Source organism: Petaurus breviceps, unplaced genomic scaffold, assembly GCF_028583685.1.
Source record: "Petaurus breviceps papuanus isolate PSGF00001 unplaced genomic scaffold, PetGlider_PUasm1.0 90702, whole genome shotgun sequence".
Classification (NCBI taxonomy): Eukaryota; Metazoa; Chordata; class Mammalia; order Diprotodontia; family Petauridae; genus Petaurus; species Petaurus breviceps.
This window is the reverse complement of record NW_027187317.1, coordinates 4431533-4449181: the sequence shown is the minus strand read 5'-3', so window position 1 is coordinate 4449181 and position 17649 is coordinate 4431533. Positions and strand designations below refer to the sequence as shown.

The window sequence follows — 17649 nt, the reverse complement described above, 5'->3', positions numbered from 1 at the left end:
CAATCATTAACTAAGCAGCCAATTAATTAAGCCATTAATACAGAGAGAACATCTCCCTGCCTTCCATCCTCTGCTCATAGACTATGGGAAGAGACAAAGAGAAAATGGTTTTCCTTTGGGAGTAGGATCTAATGAAGGCAATAGGACAAACTCCCATGAGTAGGTACTGTTTTATTCTTTGCATTTATGTCCCTAGCACCTTACACAGTACCTGTCACATTGTGTGTATTTAATAAATATTTATTAATCAAGTCTTGCTTGGTATATGCACATTGTCCCCATCCCAGCAAACAATTTTTCAAAATAACTTTAAAGAATCTATTCGTGCTGAGAATCAGTGTGGTATAATGCTTAAAGAGCTTCACTGAGTCAGGGAGACCAAATCTGCCTCTGACACCTACGGGCTGTGTGACTCTGGCCAAGTCACCTAATCTCTTTAGTGAACAGGACTCTAAGCCTATAAATTGCAGAACAGCTGCTGCTGATCTTCACTGATAGTTCCTGGGAATTCCTTATTTCAATGAAATCACAGATGGGGTGTAAACAAAAAATTTTTTTTAAAAGGAAGAAATCCAAAGAAAGAAATTTCAAAGCACTATAAATTAACACAGATTTAATAGATTCAGAGCCATAAATGGAGTTTTCTGGGTATCATTGATGAGGAGAGATTAGTCAAGGATGGTTTAGGTTACATTTTTAGGAGCTCAGAAATAGAAATTCCTGAAAATCTTTTCTTCATTGTTCATAGTTACAGCACATACTAGGCTGGCAAGTTACATTTATTTCTAGCTGGATCATGGACCCTGGGTGTCTCAATAGTCCAGATATGTGTTGGCAAGGGATTACTTGCTTCTCCTGCTTTTAAGTAATGCCTATGATATTTCCTCTAGCATTAGCTCTGTAAAAGTACAGGGTTCGAATTAGGAAGTGAAATAGAAAAGTAAAAGAAGAAATATGGTCTTTAACTGTTAAGAAACTTGTGCTATGGTTAGAGAGAACAAATCCTGTATACATGAAATGGGTCCTAAATAATAACATATTAGAGCTTAAAGAGACTTTAGAGATCATCCCCTCCAACCCACCCTTTTGTTTTACATATGAGTTAACTGAAGCCCAGAGAGTTCACAAAATCTGATTATGTATACATATGGTCACCCAGGTAGTAAGTATGATTGGAACATAATGTCCTGATTTCCTTCCCACATTATTCTGAAATGACTTGCTGACCCATTTAGTTAATGTGAAAGTCCATCAGAGATTTGTGATTCTCAATGCCTAATTGGTCCATGGTTCTTTCCACTCTCCCATATTGCCTCTTGCCACCTGTCAAGACGGGCAAGGTCTTGTAGCATCACCCTTGGTCTAGAGATGTTGTGAAATTCTGGAACATCAGGAAGCTTTAGGTCAACCCGTTCACATGTGCTATTTATTACCCAAAGGCAGAGAATCAGAAAGCCATTTTAGAAGGTAGATCCTCTTTCAAAAACTTGAGGACACAGTCCTGCTGTTTTTCACTTGCTTGAAATGAATACCTCTTAAAGGTCTTGCGTAACTAAGTTAGATTTGCCTGGGAGCTCTCATCTACACCCTGCTCCTGACTGCTTCTGCCCAAACTCATTCCCAGCCTGTGGGATAGGAGGGGTCTTTATAAATCCTACTAAGTCCTCTTAGGAGTCAGAAGTCCAGTGTTATCCTTACCTAGAACGCTGTGGCATGCCAAGGAATTTAAGATCAGTGGAGTTAAAAGCTAGGGTTACAGCTCTGTTTCCTTTATCAGGAGATTTATAACAGGAGCCTTCAGAGAGTGAGAGAGAACAAGAGAAGAAAAGAGTGAGAAGGAGAGAAAAAGATGATTCTAGTCTGAGGGAGGGAGAGCCCACTGTATTGGGCCCTACCCTTTGCCTCCGCCCTACCCCCACTTCACCCCATTAAATAAATATGGCACTGAGATCTATGGAACAACAAAACCCTTAACTTAATAGCACCGACTTTATGACTTAAGTCTTGTAAAGCATGTGTCAGCAGAAATAAAATAATTAATGTCACTTTCTATTACACATTTGGCTGCATGATTCATGTCACTTTTTATCATAGCAAGCAGCTGATTTCATTGCTCCTTTTTTTCCCCCATAGCATACGACCTGGTTGCATGTACTCTATGTATATGACCATGGTATAGAGCTAGGTAACAATATGTAGGTAATCACAAGTACTTAAATGGACATTGATAATCCAGAGATTGTTGAGCAGAGGGCAGTCTGGATGGAGATGACCTCAAGTCTGTGTCATAGGAGAACAGTTGAAAGAATTAGCAATATAGGGTGGCTAGGTAGTGCAGTGAATAGAGCACTGGCCCTGGAGTCAAGAGTCCCTGAGTTCAAATCTGGCCTCAGACACTTAACACAAAAATCGCCATGTGACCTTGGGAAAGTCACTTAACCCCAATTTCCCTCCAAAAAGAAAAAAAAAAAGAATTAGTGATGTTTATCTTGGAGAAAAGAAGACACTGAGGGGATGTAACAGCTAGTTTCAAGAATTTGAAGGGTTGTCATGGAGAAATGGAATCAGGCTTGTTCTCCTTGGCTCTAGAGGATGGAACCCAGAGCAACAGAGAGAAATTTAGACTAGATATCAAGACAAACTTCCTAGCAATTAGAGCTGGCAGAAAGTGGAATGGACTTCTTGGAGAGCTGGTAGGTTCCCCCTCATTGGATGACTTCAGGAAGAGACTGGAAGACCCTTTGTTGGGTAAAACACAGTGAGGATGCCTTTCAGGTTTGGATCATTCTAAATGACTGCCAAGGTTCACCTCCTAGCTCAGAAACACTTATACCTGCGTGATATTCGGGAAGTCACTTAACTTTCCTGGGCTTCATTTGTAAAATGAAGGTGGGAAGGGATGCTCTGGATGGCCTTTGAGGTACCTTCCAGCGCTAACTCTGTAACACTTTGTTTCTTAGTTCTGTGATTCCTTTTTTTTTTTTGGAGGGCAATTGGAGTTAAGTGACTTGCCCAAGGTCACATGACTAGTTTTTGTGTTAAGTGTCTGAGGTTGGATTTGAACTCAGGTCCTCCTGACTCCAGTGCCAGTGCTCTATTCATTGCACCACCTAGCCACACCTAGTTCTGTGATTCCTTGAAATTTAGATGTTGAGTTGAAATCCTGTTCCCATAAGAAGAGTTAATATTTTTGGTTAGGTCTTGGTTAATATATACCAATTCTTTATTTTCCATCTTGCTTTTTCTTTTCTTCCAGATTCTCAAATCCAAAGACCTAACATCCCCAACCCAGCGCTACATTGATAGCAAGGTTGTTAAGACCAGAGCGGAAGGGGAATGGCTCTCGTTTGATGTCACCGAAGCCGTGCATGAATGGCTGCACCATAAAGGTTACCCACCAGCCCTTTGCTTTCCTTGGTAGATGTTTGGTGACTGAGTTGTTAATGGGGGAAAGAATGACTTCCCTGACTTCATGTTTTCCAGACAGGAACCTGGGATTTAAGATAAGTTTACACTGCCCATGCTGCACTTTTGTACCATCCAATAATTACATCATACCGAATAAAAGTGAAGAATTAGAAGCAAGATTTGCAGGTAACTTGCTGGAGCTTTTTTGTCTTCTGAGGTAGGGATGGTGGTTAGAACTTTGTGTGGGAAAAGTCATGCCACGGAGGGGAAAGTGCATTGTCAAAGTAGGACTGGAGTAAATTTCACTTAACTAGGACAAAGGTAAGGCTGGCTGTGGCCATGGGGGTTTAGGAAGAAAGGGAGGCATTGCTGGTAAACACCCATACTCCACATAAATATATAAACACCAAACCCCATACCTTATAGATTTTCAGTTAATACTTTTTGACCAACTGGCTCAAATGTAGCACATAGAAATGTCAAGCATTTGTATTATTTTTCTTTTAGTTCAACAAGAAAATTCCTTTCAGACAGTGGTATAGCTCACTCTCTGTTATCTGTATAATCAGAAAGGGGATGGCACGCGCTGATAAAAATTCACAGGTAATCTCAAAGCCTGTTTTAGCTCTAGGACAGAGGCACAGGTTTAAATTCCAAATTGAATTTTAGAAAGGAAAGAATTCTGGATATCCTCCTCTGTCTTTTCTGAGTCTAAAAGCACAGGTTAAGCTGTAGATTTACTTAGACTTCAAAGTTCTTTTTTACACAACATTTCCAAGAGGTCATGATAAGTTTCAAAGATAACTTGTTGGGGCGGCCAGGTGGCACGAGTAAGAGCACCAGCCCCAGTGTCGGGAGACCCGGGATCGGTTCTGGCCTCAGATATTTGGCACCCACACAAAAAATAACTCACCATGTAACCTTGAGCAAGTTACTTAACCCCAACTGCTTAAAAAAAAAAGATAACTTGTTTTAGGGACATTATCAATAAAATACCCAAAAGCCACAGAGAAGCAGGGAAAGCCAACAGTTCAGATTATCCACAGATTCAATAATTGGGCCTTGAATGCCAGAGCTGCCAGTAACCCCCAGACATGTTCTGAAGTACCACTGCATCCATCTAGGACCAAGATCATGTGGCATTGCCCCTGTATGTACCATCCTGACCAAGCCCCCAAGACTCTTTTGAAGGATCATAATAGGGCTTTGTGGCCCTTGCTAATGGAAAAATCCCTTCCTTTACTGAAGGCCTTGAGATTTGGGTCAGTATTCAACTTAGTCATGATTCTTGGGAATATAGAGATTAAGTGATTAAACCAACAATCTCTTGATAGTGCTCTGGGAGCTCAGGTTTCTGAGCCTCAGAGGGAATCAGGAAAGTGCTGAGGATGCCATAAAGTTGATGAAAAGTCTTTTCTTCACCATCTCCTAAAATAGCACCAGATGAGGGTGACTTCTGTTTTACTTATACTAAACTTGTTCATTGTAAGACTTACTTTGTGTTCTTCTGGAGAGTGTTCCTGATTTGGTGGCCTGGGGACGAATGTGACAGGCATGGGAATCCAGGCATGGTGGACTGCCATGCTTTTGGCCAGGAAAGGACTGAGACTAGCCCAGCTGGATATGGGCTAAGTGAAACTTGAGAGGTTACTCTTGGTTTGTGGGTCAAAGACTTACTATATGATTGCTTTTTCCTCCAATTCTTACTGCTAATGGCATTGAAATTCTACTTGATGAGAAACTAATTTAGGAGAAACAAACAAACCTAAAAAACCCAACCTATTTAGAAAATTAGTTGGTGACTCTGTCCATGACAAGGCCTATTGCATGATGTCCATCTCAATGGGTGGCAAGCATGGCACCCTCCTGTCTATTTCGTCATCCTCCCTACTGTCTGTGACAATGATCAAAAAGATAAAGATGGTTGATTATAATTGATGAAGATAAAAGCTAAATATTTATTACCCAAATGCATTTTTTTAAGGTATTGATGGCTCCTTCACTGATCTGAAAACTATAAAGTCCACTAGGAAAAAAAACAGTGGGAAGACCCCACATCTCCTGCTAATGTTGTTACCCTCCTACAGACTTGAGTCGCAACAATCCAGCCGGCGGAAGAAGCGCGCTCTAGATGCAGCCTATTGTTTTAGGTAAACAAAATAAAATCATTTTTTCTTTTACCTTCGGAATGCTTTTTTCCTACATGCTGAACTGAACATTACTCCTGGCTTACTCTTAGCTACTCTTTAGCCCAGAGACGAAAAGAATAATGTCTTAGTATTAACTTTCTTCTTAATAACTCTAAGCGAATGTCATATTCTCCTTTCTTCTTTGCTTATAAGAGGTTGCTAACAATGCTTTCTGATGTGGAAGGCAGAAAATTCTGCTTTTAAATCCTATCACAGATTCATCCTTGGCTGAAGAAGGGATAGACTTTCTTCCTATTTCCACTGTGTAGGAAACTAGGGGGTATAGTGGATAGAGCCTTGGACTTGGAGTCAGGAAGACCTGAGTTCAAAGCCAGTCTCAGACACTTATTAGCTGTCTGACCCTGGGCAAATCACTTAACCTCTTTGGACCTCAGTTTTCTCATCTGCACATATCACCCAGGGTTGTTGTAAACATAGAATTAAATAATATTTGTAATACACTTAGCACAGTGTCTGATATGTAAATGTTTGTTTGTTTGTTTTTAAAATAGCCCTAGATGTTTCTAGTAAGAGAATGTGAGAACTAAAAGGGACTTTAGAAATAGAATCATCTAATTCAGCTCCCTTATTTTACAAATGAGGAACCTAGAACCCAAAGAAGTAACTTACCCAAAGTAATACTTATGTAGCTGGGCTTAGTAAGACTATGTCCTTCTGGCTTCCTCATTAATGCCAGAGCAGAGAACATGGAAAGGGGAGGGAGGCATAGTAAAAATCATGTGTTCCTTCAAAGTTAGGCTACAAAGGGATAGGGTGACTGCCATCCTAGTCAACAACACCAGAGAAACAGGGATGAGACTTAAATCTATTGTGACTCATGCCACAGCTAATAGAAAGAGGAATATTTGATCCAAGTAGACTTTAAGAATATATGTAGAGTTCATACCATTTATTCATAACTATCTCTCATTCCTGCTCATCAGAATAAATACTGTGACCCTTGGTCTAGATACATTTCATTTCATTTGGCACTATAATTATATATGAAGATGCCACCTATACCAAATGAGACACAGACCAATCTTCCTCTCCATTGGTACACATCTTTGGTGGCACATACCTGTCCTAAGATTCCTTCCCCAGGAGGTTTCACTGGGATGACATTTGACCCTCATGCTATTCCTGTTTGCTGCATGTATGAACAGACAAGTTCTTTCATCTCTTGGTCTCCGTTTCCTCATCTATAAGACAAGAAAGTTGTACTAGATCAGGAGTTCTTAAACTGGGCTCTGTAAACTTGAGTTTGAAAACTTATTTTGAGAACTATATTTCAATATAATTAGTGTCCTTTGTAATTCCATGTATTTTATTTTGTGCATTTAAAAGCATGATTTTGAGAAGGTGTCTGTAGACCTCACTAGATTGTCAAGGGGGTCTATGACACAAAAGTGTTCAAGAACCCCTGACCTTGAAGATCTTTGAAGTCTCCTCTGGTGCCAAGGCATCTAAAATTCTTTAAGATGAATATAAACTTCATTAGGGTAGAGACCATCTCTTTGTATTTAAATACCCAATGACACAGTATAGTGCCTGACACCTAGTAGGCCCATGATAAATGCTTGACCTAATTGCAAAATTCCTTTTGTGCAGAATCGAAGAGAATTTGGTCTCTCCCAATTTTGTCTCTGCTATGGTCTGATAAGGATAAAAGTTTGATCATCCTGGTCAGGGTTTAAATTAATTGAATTTAGGGCTCAAGGCATAAAGCATAGTACATCACTGTACTGACCTAACATCATAACTCTAGATTACAGCAAAACCCTACAGGTCTGTGTTTTTTTATTTTTTCCATTCTAATACTCTAATTCTATTCTAATAATAATAATATTCTAATACTCCACTCTTTTTCTCTCAACAGGAATGTACAGGATAACTGTTGTCTGCGTCCACTTTATATTGATTTCAAGAGGGACCTTGGATGGAAATGGATTCATGAACCCAAGGGGTACAATGCTAATTTCTGTGCTGGTGCCTGCCCTTATCTATGGAGTTCAGATACTCAGCACAGTAGAGTAAGTATTTCACTAACTTGAATACTTGCTTGTAAAGCTGTTAAAAGTCTACAACAGAGGTGTCCAACACTTGATCTACAGCATTCCCAAGTATGCCCAAACTTGATTAAAATGTGATTGGGAAATGTTTAACAAAATAAATAAGACAATAGAATGTAATTAATGTTAATATGTGGCTTTTTTTATAAGTCTATGTCCTGCAGGCATCCTTATGTATGATTTAGTGACCCCCATTTCTATCTGAGTTTGGTGTCGTTGGGCATAGTGTTTAGACACACATGCTGATGGTATTTCCAAATGATTTCTGGTCAATGTGGCACTAGGTACATTACTATTCATGGATGGATGCTGGAGAAATTTGCTACATAGGGAAGAAAAGATGTGAAAACTTTGGTAAATGTGAAATCAGTATGAGTTCACTTGATCATTTTTTGCCTTTGGAAAGGTGCATACGGCTTGTTTTCCCAAACAGTTTGCAAGCTCACTGAGGGTAAGGCTCCCAGGATTCTCCTACATACAGTAAGATACCCTGAAAATAGTTTTTGAATGACTGAGTGACTGAATGACATAGTGTTAACAGACAAAAACAATGAGAGGAAACATTTGTTACTTGAAAATTTAATGATAGCTTGTCCTCATGGTAGTTTGTGAAATGTTTTCATTTCTAAATTTCTGCACATACTAAAGTGGGGATTTATAAGTTTTCTAGTCACTTAAGTCAAGATAAAAACAAATGACATTTGTTTATGATTTTAAAGTTTGCAAAGGACTTTATGCAGGGTGTTCCAGAAGTCTTCAGTTTTAAGCTATCAAGCTTAAAACATTTAAGCCATTAAATCTTAATAACAATAATAGTCTCAAAAGTTTTTTTAAAGCCTTGATAGCTTAAAACTGAACTAAGATTTTTTATTTGAAGCTATTATTTATATTTTTAATAGTTTTAAGCTTTAATAGCTTAAAACTGAACCAAGACTTTTGAGACTATTGTATTTTAAATAGTTTTAAGCCTTAATAGCTTAAAACTGAAGCAAGATTTTTGAGACTATTACATTTTAAATAGTTTTAAGGTTTAGTAGCTTAAAATTGAACTAATACTTTTAGGACACCCTGTGTAGATTATCCAGTTTAAACCTCACAATAAACCGGTGAGGTAGGTGCTGCAAGTATTATTATACCCATTTTACATATGAGAGGACTGAGGCTCAGAGTGATTACGTAACTTATTCAGAGTCAGTTTATAAATGTCATAGATAAGATTTTATCTCAGGACTTTCTAACTAGAGGTCTAGCATTCTAGCCACTATGCTTATTACCTCCAGACAGATAATTGGTTTCGGGGAAGGGAGGGCAGAGAAACAAGACCAGGTCCTATGGATTCTAATCTATAGCCTTGTCTTTGCTGTGTACTTAAGAAAACCTCTTGATCCTCCTGTGCCTAGCAATAATAATAGTAATAGCTAGCATTTGTACAGCTCTTAAGTTTTACTACTCACTGTGCCTATGTTATCTCCTTTGATCCTTAGCACCAAAGAAACTATAAACTAGACAGGCTGGCAAAGGTCATTTAATCCAGCTTTTTTTTTTTCATTTTACAGAAGAGAAAATTGAAGTTCATTGAGTTTAGGTGATTTAGTCTAATCCTCAACTTGCAGCTCTGTGCTTTCTTTCTTTCTTCTTTATATCATTCATTCCATTCAGGTCTTCCAGAATCTGTGTCCAGAACCTCCCAGCTTCTGGGAGAGCTAGATTAGACAATACAGTATGGTGTGGTACAGAGGAAGGTTAGACTTGGAGATGACAAGGGCACCAGCTTCTGGCACTGGCTGAATGACTTTAGTGAACCCACTTAACCTCTGACCCTCAGCTTCCTTGTCTGTGAAATGAGGATCACCTGACTTACAAAGTTGTTAAGAAACTCAAAAGGGGCCATGAGTGTCATGTGCGTTGCAAACTTTAAAAGTTATTCAAATGCTATTATTTTTATTGTTTGCTACTTATTACCTTTGTAGTTCTTCCTGCTTAAAGAATGTTATGGGAATATCCTACAGGGCTGCATAGGAAGATGAATTTCCTGCCAGAAAACACACAAAATTTATCCAGAAGTGAAATATGAGCCCACAGGGTTCCCTGTGCTTAGAGTGATCTGTCCTAGTAATGTCCAAGAGCACAATCACTTCTTGCTGATATTTGAAATAATTTTAGTGTCTATACCTATCTGACATCAGACAAACAAGTAGGACTTGCATTCCTTCATCTGTATTCTGAAACATTGGATTGACTTTTGAGGTGGTGCAAGGACATAGTACCTGACTTAGAGTCAGGGTGACCTGAGTTCAAATCCTGCCCAGGCATTTACTGCTTGTGCTATAATTATTATATCAAATCTGTTTGATACTCCAAGGTAACTGAGTCCTCAGACTTAAGAGAGATTCTTGTACTTTTCCTTCCCTTTGTCTGGGTTCTCTTTGGACAGACAGGCTATTCCATCAGGGCAGTAGTAACAGCAGTTAAGCCTAGTCCAAATTGCCAAGTAGAGACATTGTTCATCAAATTGATACATATACATAATATGGGAAATCAGGAATTGTGCATGTTATTTAAGAAGAGAGGAAGAATAAAAACCATCATGGTCACAAATATGTTGTTTGTACAGTTCCCCAAGAAGCCAGAGAGAGTTTAATAAAGTAGCCAGTGTTGCTGGACTGAACAGAACTTCTGTCTGAGGCTGAAAAGCTACTTAGAATCTTTGAAGAAAAGGCCAGTTAGTGTTTAATGTAACACATTAATGGTATCCTTGGAATTACCCATATATCACCAGTAGCTATCCTATACACTTCTCTCAGTGAATGTCCAGGTGAATATAATGTGGGTTTAAAAATATGGTATTAAAATTAAAATATGTAGAAATTGGAGCTTCATTTGATTTCATGGCTAGTTCTCTAGTCTCCCTTCCCTTCCCCCTCACACCACAGAAGCCTAAATTGATGTGATTTTAAAATAAAAAATAGAGAAGAAAAGAAAACCTAAGCAGTAAGGAGTCTTCCTGTTCTCCCCTTGATGTATAGGCATGGTATGATTTCATTTCTGAAAACAATGGTAAACTGAAAGAAGTTTCTCTCTGGAACTGAAGAGTAAACTGAAATTAGGAATCAGATCACATAATTCATTTGACAGGAAGCCTTCAGAGGATTTAGGGTATGGAGATCATCTGGTCCTGTCCTTTAATTTTGTAAGGGAGACCGAGAGATTTTCAAAGACCAACCCAAGGTCACACAGATAATAATAGTGCTGATTTTGGAACTTAGAGCCTAGGAGGTTGAATCCAATTTTCATTCATAATACCATACTTCCTTATTCTAGCAGTATTCCTCCCCTGAAGAAAGGGGTCTTGCTCTGTATCGAAAACAAACTTAAAACTCTATTATATAAAACTGTGACAAAGAGGATATATTTATTCATTCCATAAACATGAGTGCTTATGGTGTATAACAGAGAGCACCTTACTCTAGGAAGAGGAGATAATAAAAGCTAGATGCAGTCATTGTCCTCCAGAAGTTCAGTAAGTACTGAGGGGTTTTACCAAAGAGTAGTGTTCATGGTAAGAAGGTCAAGTTTAATGAGGGGAAGCTTCTTGAGGAGAGATGAGAAAATCATCGATTTATTGGTTTTATTCATTCTGACCAGTATTGCAGAAATGAATTGCTGAGATGGCCACCAAACATGCTGAGTGAAAAGTGGCCATTTCACTCTTTGCACATAGATGCAGCCTAATATGGGTCTAGATAAAAGGAGAAGGGGGTGGTGGGGAGAATTATGAAAATTAGAACTATCAGTCAAGATCAGTGAGACTCTTTAACCAATTCTTTGGGTTATCAATAAGCAATTTGTTAGTTCTCTATGCCATCTGCTAATCTTCATCCCCTCCTCTTCCCATTCCATTTTTCTCATGACCATTTGTTCCCTTTTCAGGTTCTCAGCTTATATAATACCATAAACCCAGAAGCGTCTGCATCTCCTTGCTGTGTGTCCCAGGATTTAGAACCTCTCACCATCCTCTACTACGTAGGCAAAACCCCCAAGATTGAACAGCTTTCCAATATGATTGTCAAATCTTGCAAATGCAGCTAAAAGTCCTGGAAACACAATGATGATGATGATCAATTGCGATGATAATGGCATGCATACCAAGAAAAAAAAAGAGAAAGCCTCAGTTCATCAGTGTTAAAAAAAAAAAAAAAAGAAAAGAAAAGAAAAAGCGGTACTAGTATGAATACTTTGGAAGTTTGGTTCTTTGTTTTTTAAAACTGGCATCCGAAGCAAAAAAAAAAAAAAAAGTTGAAGGCCTTATCCTACATTTCATCTTCTCTGATAGTGAGATAGACAAGAAGCAAGACCTTTTTTTTTTGTTTTTAAAGAAAAAATAAACACTGGAAAAATTTGTTTAGTGTTAACTATGTGAAAGGAGAAAAACAGGAAAATCCCATTAAGTGGAGTTGTTGTATGTACCTGTCCTGTCCCATGCCTCACTTGATTTCTCTGTATTGCTATGCAATAGGCCCCTTTCCCATTTCTTTTAGCTGTAGAGTTAACAGTGCATTATTTATTTGTGTGTAACTATACAATGAACATTTTATGGCCCTCAGAAAGCAAAAACTGGCGGACGAAGAGGAGACCAAATCAATGGCCAGAAACCTGAGGATGGAAGGCTTAGGGAACTTGAACTCTTGACAAGCCGGGGGTAAAATTAATAAAAAATTTTTAAAAGGCCACATAGTGGAGTGAAGACTGAAGTCAGCGATTATATGACTAAGAAAGTCTGACTTGAGACAAAAAAAGAAAAAAAAAAACCAGAAACAAAACCCAAACACGTATTTCATATGCCAGATGCCTAAGGAAGCTTCTTGTAAGGTTTAAGATACTGAAAAAAAGCTCATTAATAAAGGAAAACTTTAGCCTGAAAGATAAGTCTGTAAGATTTTTTTTTTTTTACTATAAGTGGTTCAAATGTCAGTTTAGTAAAACTAATGAAATGTTGAAATGTTTTGACATATATTGGTCTAGTCGTCAGACCTTACTTAATGTGTTGCTGTATAGCTATGCTATGGGATTTTTTCCTTCTTTTTGGTATCTATAACCATACCTATAGTATTACAATAGGTGGGTAGTAAAGCCAGCTTAATTGGAAACATATCTGTAGATCTTTATTGTAAACTATTAAAAAAATTAAATACTTTATGTGTAATGTGTAAATTTTCACCATATTTTTGTATTTTGTAATACTGTCAACTAGGATAAGTTTGAATTTAAATTGGGGGCTCTTTTTTTTTTTTTTGATAACCCAGAATAATGTGTTTCCCTCTAGCTGGCCAGTATGAGTAGAGTCCCTGTATTTTTTACTTGCACTACAAATACATGTTTATATGGTATTTACTATTCATGTGCTTTGTATATTGTTGAGCATTACGACATAAGCTACCTGACTCCACTTGTCTTTTTTTCTTTTACAAAAAAAAAAAAAAGGATTAGATTCAAGTTCATTGATTTTCCTTCTTTATGCATGGATATTGAGACAATCTGGCCTACTGGATAGACTTCTGGACCTGGAATCAGAAAGACCTGGGTTCAAGTTCAGCCTCAATAGTTTTAGCAACGTGGCCCTAGGCAAGTCCTTTGAACTTATATGTGCTTGAGACAACTTCCTAGAATTTATCTACCAAGTCATAGACGGATTACTGTCGGCATTGGTGGAGAGATTTCCTGGATGAACAGTTCCCTATATTGAATGCAATCACAGGACTTTGTGTCTCCGTGGTTAAGCTGCAAATTACTAAGCAGTTCAGATTTTAAAAAGTCAAAACGCCAAAGTCTTTCAGGAGATTATACAAGAGTTTTAGACATAGGGTAAAGTGTTTTCCTTAAGGGGCTTAAGGATCTGACTGAAGTTGATGGCTGAGTAAATAAGTGTCTCTAACTTGGTTAAATCAATATTTTCACATATTCCACTTTTTGTATTGTTTGCATAAAAAGTAGACAGCTCCTAGGAAATATCTTTGGCTTTAATTGGATTTTGAGTTTTCAGGGGAAAACAAATTTCAAATATTTTTCCTTTCTTTTTAATTTCTTTTTTAAAGACGAAATGAAACCTAGATCAGTATAGAATAGTTTGGTTTATTTACCAAAGTGAAATGTTCTTTGTGTACTCCAAGAGAAGCTAAATTCTTTATTTACAAGAAGCCCTATGGAGTGAGAGTCATCTCTTTCTTTGGCTTGGATTGTATTGGCTCACATTAACATAGGTTGCTAGGTCTTTGAGTATCCTAAGCATTGGTCAGTGGCAAGGGATTGATAAGCAAACACTGAAATAAAATGTGGGAGGCAGCATTATGAAAGTGGCAGATATCAAAAGGGAAATCTTTTCATCTGTGTTTCCTCTTATCAACTTCCTTGCTTTTAGATATAAAATGAAGAAATTGCTTGGGAAGTTTGAAAAATAATAATACATAGGAATAGGATGCCATGATATTAAACCTATACTTGATGTGTGATGAATGCAGCCCAATGCCAGATTTGAGTATTTTTTTCCTTTCCATTTTCTTTTTAATTCTATGTAGTGCGCTTTTATTTCTGTAAGTATTTTCTCTCCAGATAGGATGAAGTTTTGTTTTGTTTTGTTTTTTTCTTTCCTCATGGATGCACTGATAATATTTTAAATGCTCTATTTTAAATCTCCAGAATCTTTTCATTGGGACTTCTGTTAGGCATTTATTCCCCTTTAGCAAATATGGACATAGGGTGGAGGGAAGGGAACAGGGGAAATGTCAGCACCATGGGTGGTTAGGGCAGCATTTTCTGTGTGTTAAGCAGCAATACAATTGTATGGTTGGCATGTTTTTGTTTTTTTTTTTCTAATGGAACATAAGAACAGCTGTTTTGTATTTTGGTGACCGATTACTCTGTATATTATCACATTGTATGACTGTTTTTGTGGTGCTCTAGTGGTAAATAAATTATTTCAATTGTACATGGATGTGGCTTTCCCTATGACAGCATAGAAAACACCTTCTGTGTCATGAATCCTATTCTCAAATGGGAGGGGTAATAAGATATTTAAAACTTAATTTTTTAAAAGGTTGTATGTTTTTGAAATTGTTGCATTACTCAGTCAAGAAATGCTGCTCAAGGCTTGACCAGGTGCACATGCAGTCTTTGGAATCAAAAGATTTTAGATAAGTTTCCAGTCCTGCAATTCAATGAAGAAGATTAACATGAGGTTAAGTTCAAATTAATAATGCTTCTATGTTAAAAAAATATGAACATGTAATATATATGTAAGTATATATATATATATATATAGGAATGCGTTCATATTAATACTACTTCTGCCTAAAAAAATTAAGAAAATATAACCTGTACAGATTATAAAAATTACCTTTCTTAGACAATAATAACAATATTAAGAGTAAAATTCCTGAGGGACGTATATTAGACTATATGGGAACAGGCAGCATTTCCATGTTCAGCTGATTCGAGGAGGTGTCCTGAAATTGACCTCTAACCTGCAGCTACATGTGGAAAGCCTTTTAGTCTTCATAATAAAATTCACAAGATGATAGATTCCGATCTGGAATGGTCCTCAGAGACCATCTAGTCAAACCCACCCATTTTGCAAAGGAAGAAACTGAAACCCAGAGCAATACAATTGTATGGTTGGCGTGCTTTTTTTTTTTTTAATTGAATGTAAGAACAAAAGAAGTTTAGATGACTAACCCAGACTCATCTGGGGAGTCAGTAATAGAGGTCACATCTGAATCCAGGTTCTCAGACTCCAATCCATTGTTCTGTTAGCTATTGGATGAATCATGTAGGTTCTCTCCAGATTGGTACTTAAGCTCTTCCAAATACTCTAAAGCCATTGTTTTCTTCACCAGTAAGAATTGTTTGGGTTTTGACAACAACAAAAAAAGAATATTCCATGTAATTAGTTAGAATTAGTTTAAATCTTCTACATAGCTGCCAAAGGGATATTTCTAAGGCACAGGCCTGACCATGTTTGGTCTGAGCTCAGAGAATTTCAGTAGTTCTCTGTTACCTCTAGGATAAAATACAACACCTTTGTTTGGTGTTCATAGTCTCACCCCATTCTTCCTTTTCTGGGTTATTACATGTTGTTTATTTTCCATTGTACATAGTAAGGCCCTGCCAACCCAGTCTACTTGCTGCCTCTCATATGTAACATTCTATTTCACATGCCTTGGTATAGTGTTTCATTAAATCCCCTTTTCTTCAGCCTCTTTTAAAAGTCCCAACTAAAATCCCATCCTTTACAGTAAGTCTTTAATATGTATATAACTTCTTTGTACTTAATTGTTTACTTGTTGTCTCTGCCATTAGATTGTAAGCTCCTTGAGGGCAAGGACTGTCTTTTGATTCTTCTTTTATCCCCAGTTCTTCGCACAGTGCCTGGTATATGGTAGGTGCTTAATAAATATTTATTGACTGATGGTTCCCCCCCCCCCATCCCTAGAATGCACTCCCTCCTCCTCTGTAGCTCTTAGAATTTCTAACTTCCTTTAAACATCAACTCAAGTGCTTCTTCCTACTTGAGGCCTTTTCTAATGTTCCCAGCTGCTGATATCCCCCCTTCCCCCATCACCCATTTACTTGCATTTATTTTCCGTATGTTTTGTATTTACTTATATATGAATTTGTTGCTTCCTCCAATACAATGTCCACTTTTTGAGGGCAGAGAATTTTCTTGGTGTCCTCAGTACCTAGTGCTTAGCATATAGCAGGCACCTAAAATGATTGTTGATGAATTGGTAGAAGTAACAATTTGAGTTCAGAATCTGTGTTGTACATACTTTAAATGATGAAAAAAATTCATTACAAAGACAATAGATACAATCAAATGGATGCAAAATAATGATACAAGAGACCAACCATATTTTTTAGTCTGTACTGCTGGAACTCCAAATGTTCCCATGGACTGTTTGTGTCCAACCTGTGGTAGAGCATTCTGAGCTTGTATTGATCTGATCGACCACAGTCGGACACAATGTCGTGACTTGCCTCTAGCATAGTGATGTCATTTTGGTCCTCTTGGACAAGGAAGAACAACCACCAACCAATTATATACATACACACATGCATACATGCACATACATACATGCACACATACATATACACACATATATACATACACACATACAACAGTATAGCATATTTTATAGAAGATGGCCTTGGAGTTGAGGGTCTCTGGGTTTAAGACCTACCTTTGATATATATAATCTGTTTGATCATGGGCAAATAATTTGACCTCTCAATGGAAACTTTAATACTATAAAGTATACCCTAGTTTCAAATATGCATTTAGGGGGGACAGTTTCTGCATTGATTCTGCATATTCTACTAATAACATCACAAGTTTAAGTCTATCCCCTCCAAAATATATTAAATTGTCTGAATGAATTCTTAATGATGCCAACAAGTGATTAAAATGGCTGGCTTCAGCTCCAAACTTGCTTCCTGAATCACGTGGACCATCCTGAATCTTCTGCCTTACAGGAAAAAAAAAATGCTCACTCACTTCCCTTTCTCTATACCTTCTTATCCTTAGCTCCAATTCCTAGTCAAGAGGGAGCGTTTCTTTTGGTCAAGGCTGGTGCTTCAATTTATGCGCTTGTATCCTAGAGTGCTGGTAGATGTTTTAACAATCAAACTGGAAAAAATGTTGGCAGGACACATTTTAAAGTTTAATGTGCATTACAAGAACTTTGTTAACTTTATGCAATCATCAAAATAAAAAATCAGGCTCTAATTGTAGCAATGACATTTCAAAGGTGCAAATACTTAGACTGAAACATTTATAATCTACTCTAGTTCAGCTGACTGTTCCACATTGCTGCTTTTATTACGATTTGACCTCTTGTTTTTTCAAGCAATTTGCTCCTTTAATCACTCCGTCTCTGTCTGCCTGTCTGTCTGTCTCTGTGTCTATCGCTTTGTCTCTCTCTCTCTCT

At 37.6% G+C, this 17649-nt stretch overlaps 1 protein-coding gene across 1 annotated transcript in view; it reads left to right on the top strand.

The window, feature by feature from the left end:
• Window positions 1-14651, top strand: part of TGFB2 (transforming growth factor beta 2) — a 103830-nt gene extending 89179 nt beyond the window's left edge. The window contains exons 3-7 of the mRNA XM_069066018.1: window positions 3257-3389; window positions 3484-3594; window positions 5393-5558; window positions 7477-7630; window positions 11600-14651. Of these exons, the coding sequence (XP_068922119.1) occupies window positions 3257-3389; window positions 3484-3594; window positions 5393-5558; window positions 7477-7630; window positions 11600-11758 (723 nt within the window). The 3' untranslated portion in view covers window positions 11759-14651. The remainder of the gene's footprint in view (window positions 1-3256; window positions 3390-3483; window positions 3595-5392; window positions 5559-7476; window positions 7631-11599) is intronic.
• Window positions 14652-17649: the final 2998 nt, after the last annotated feature.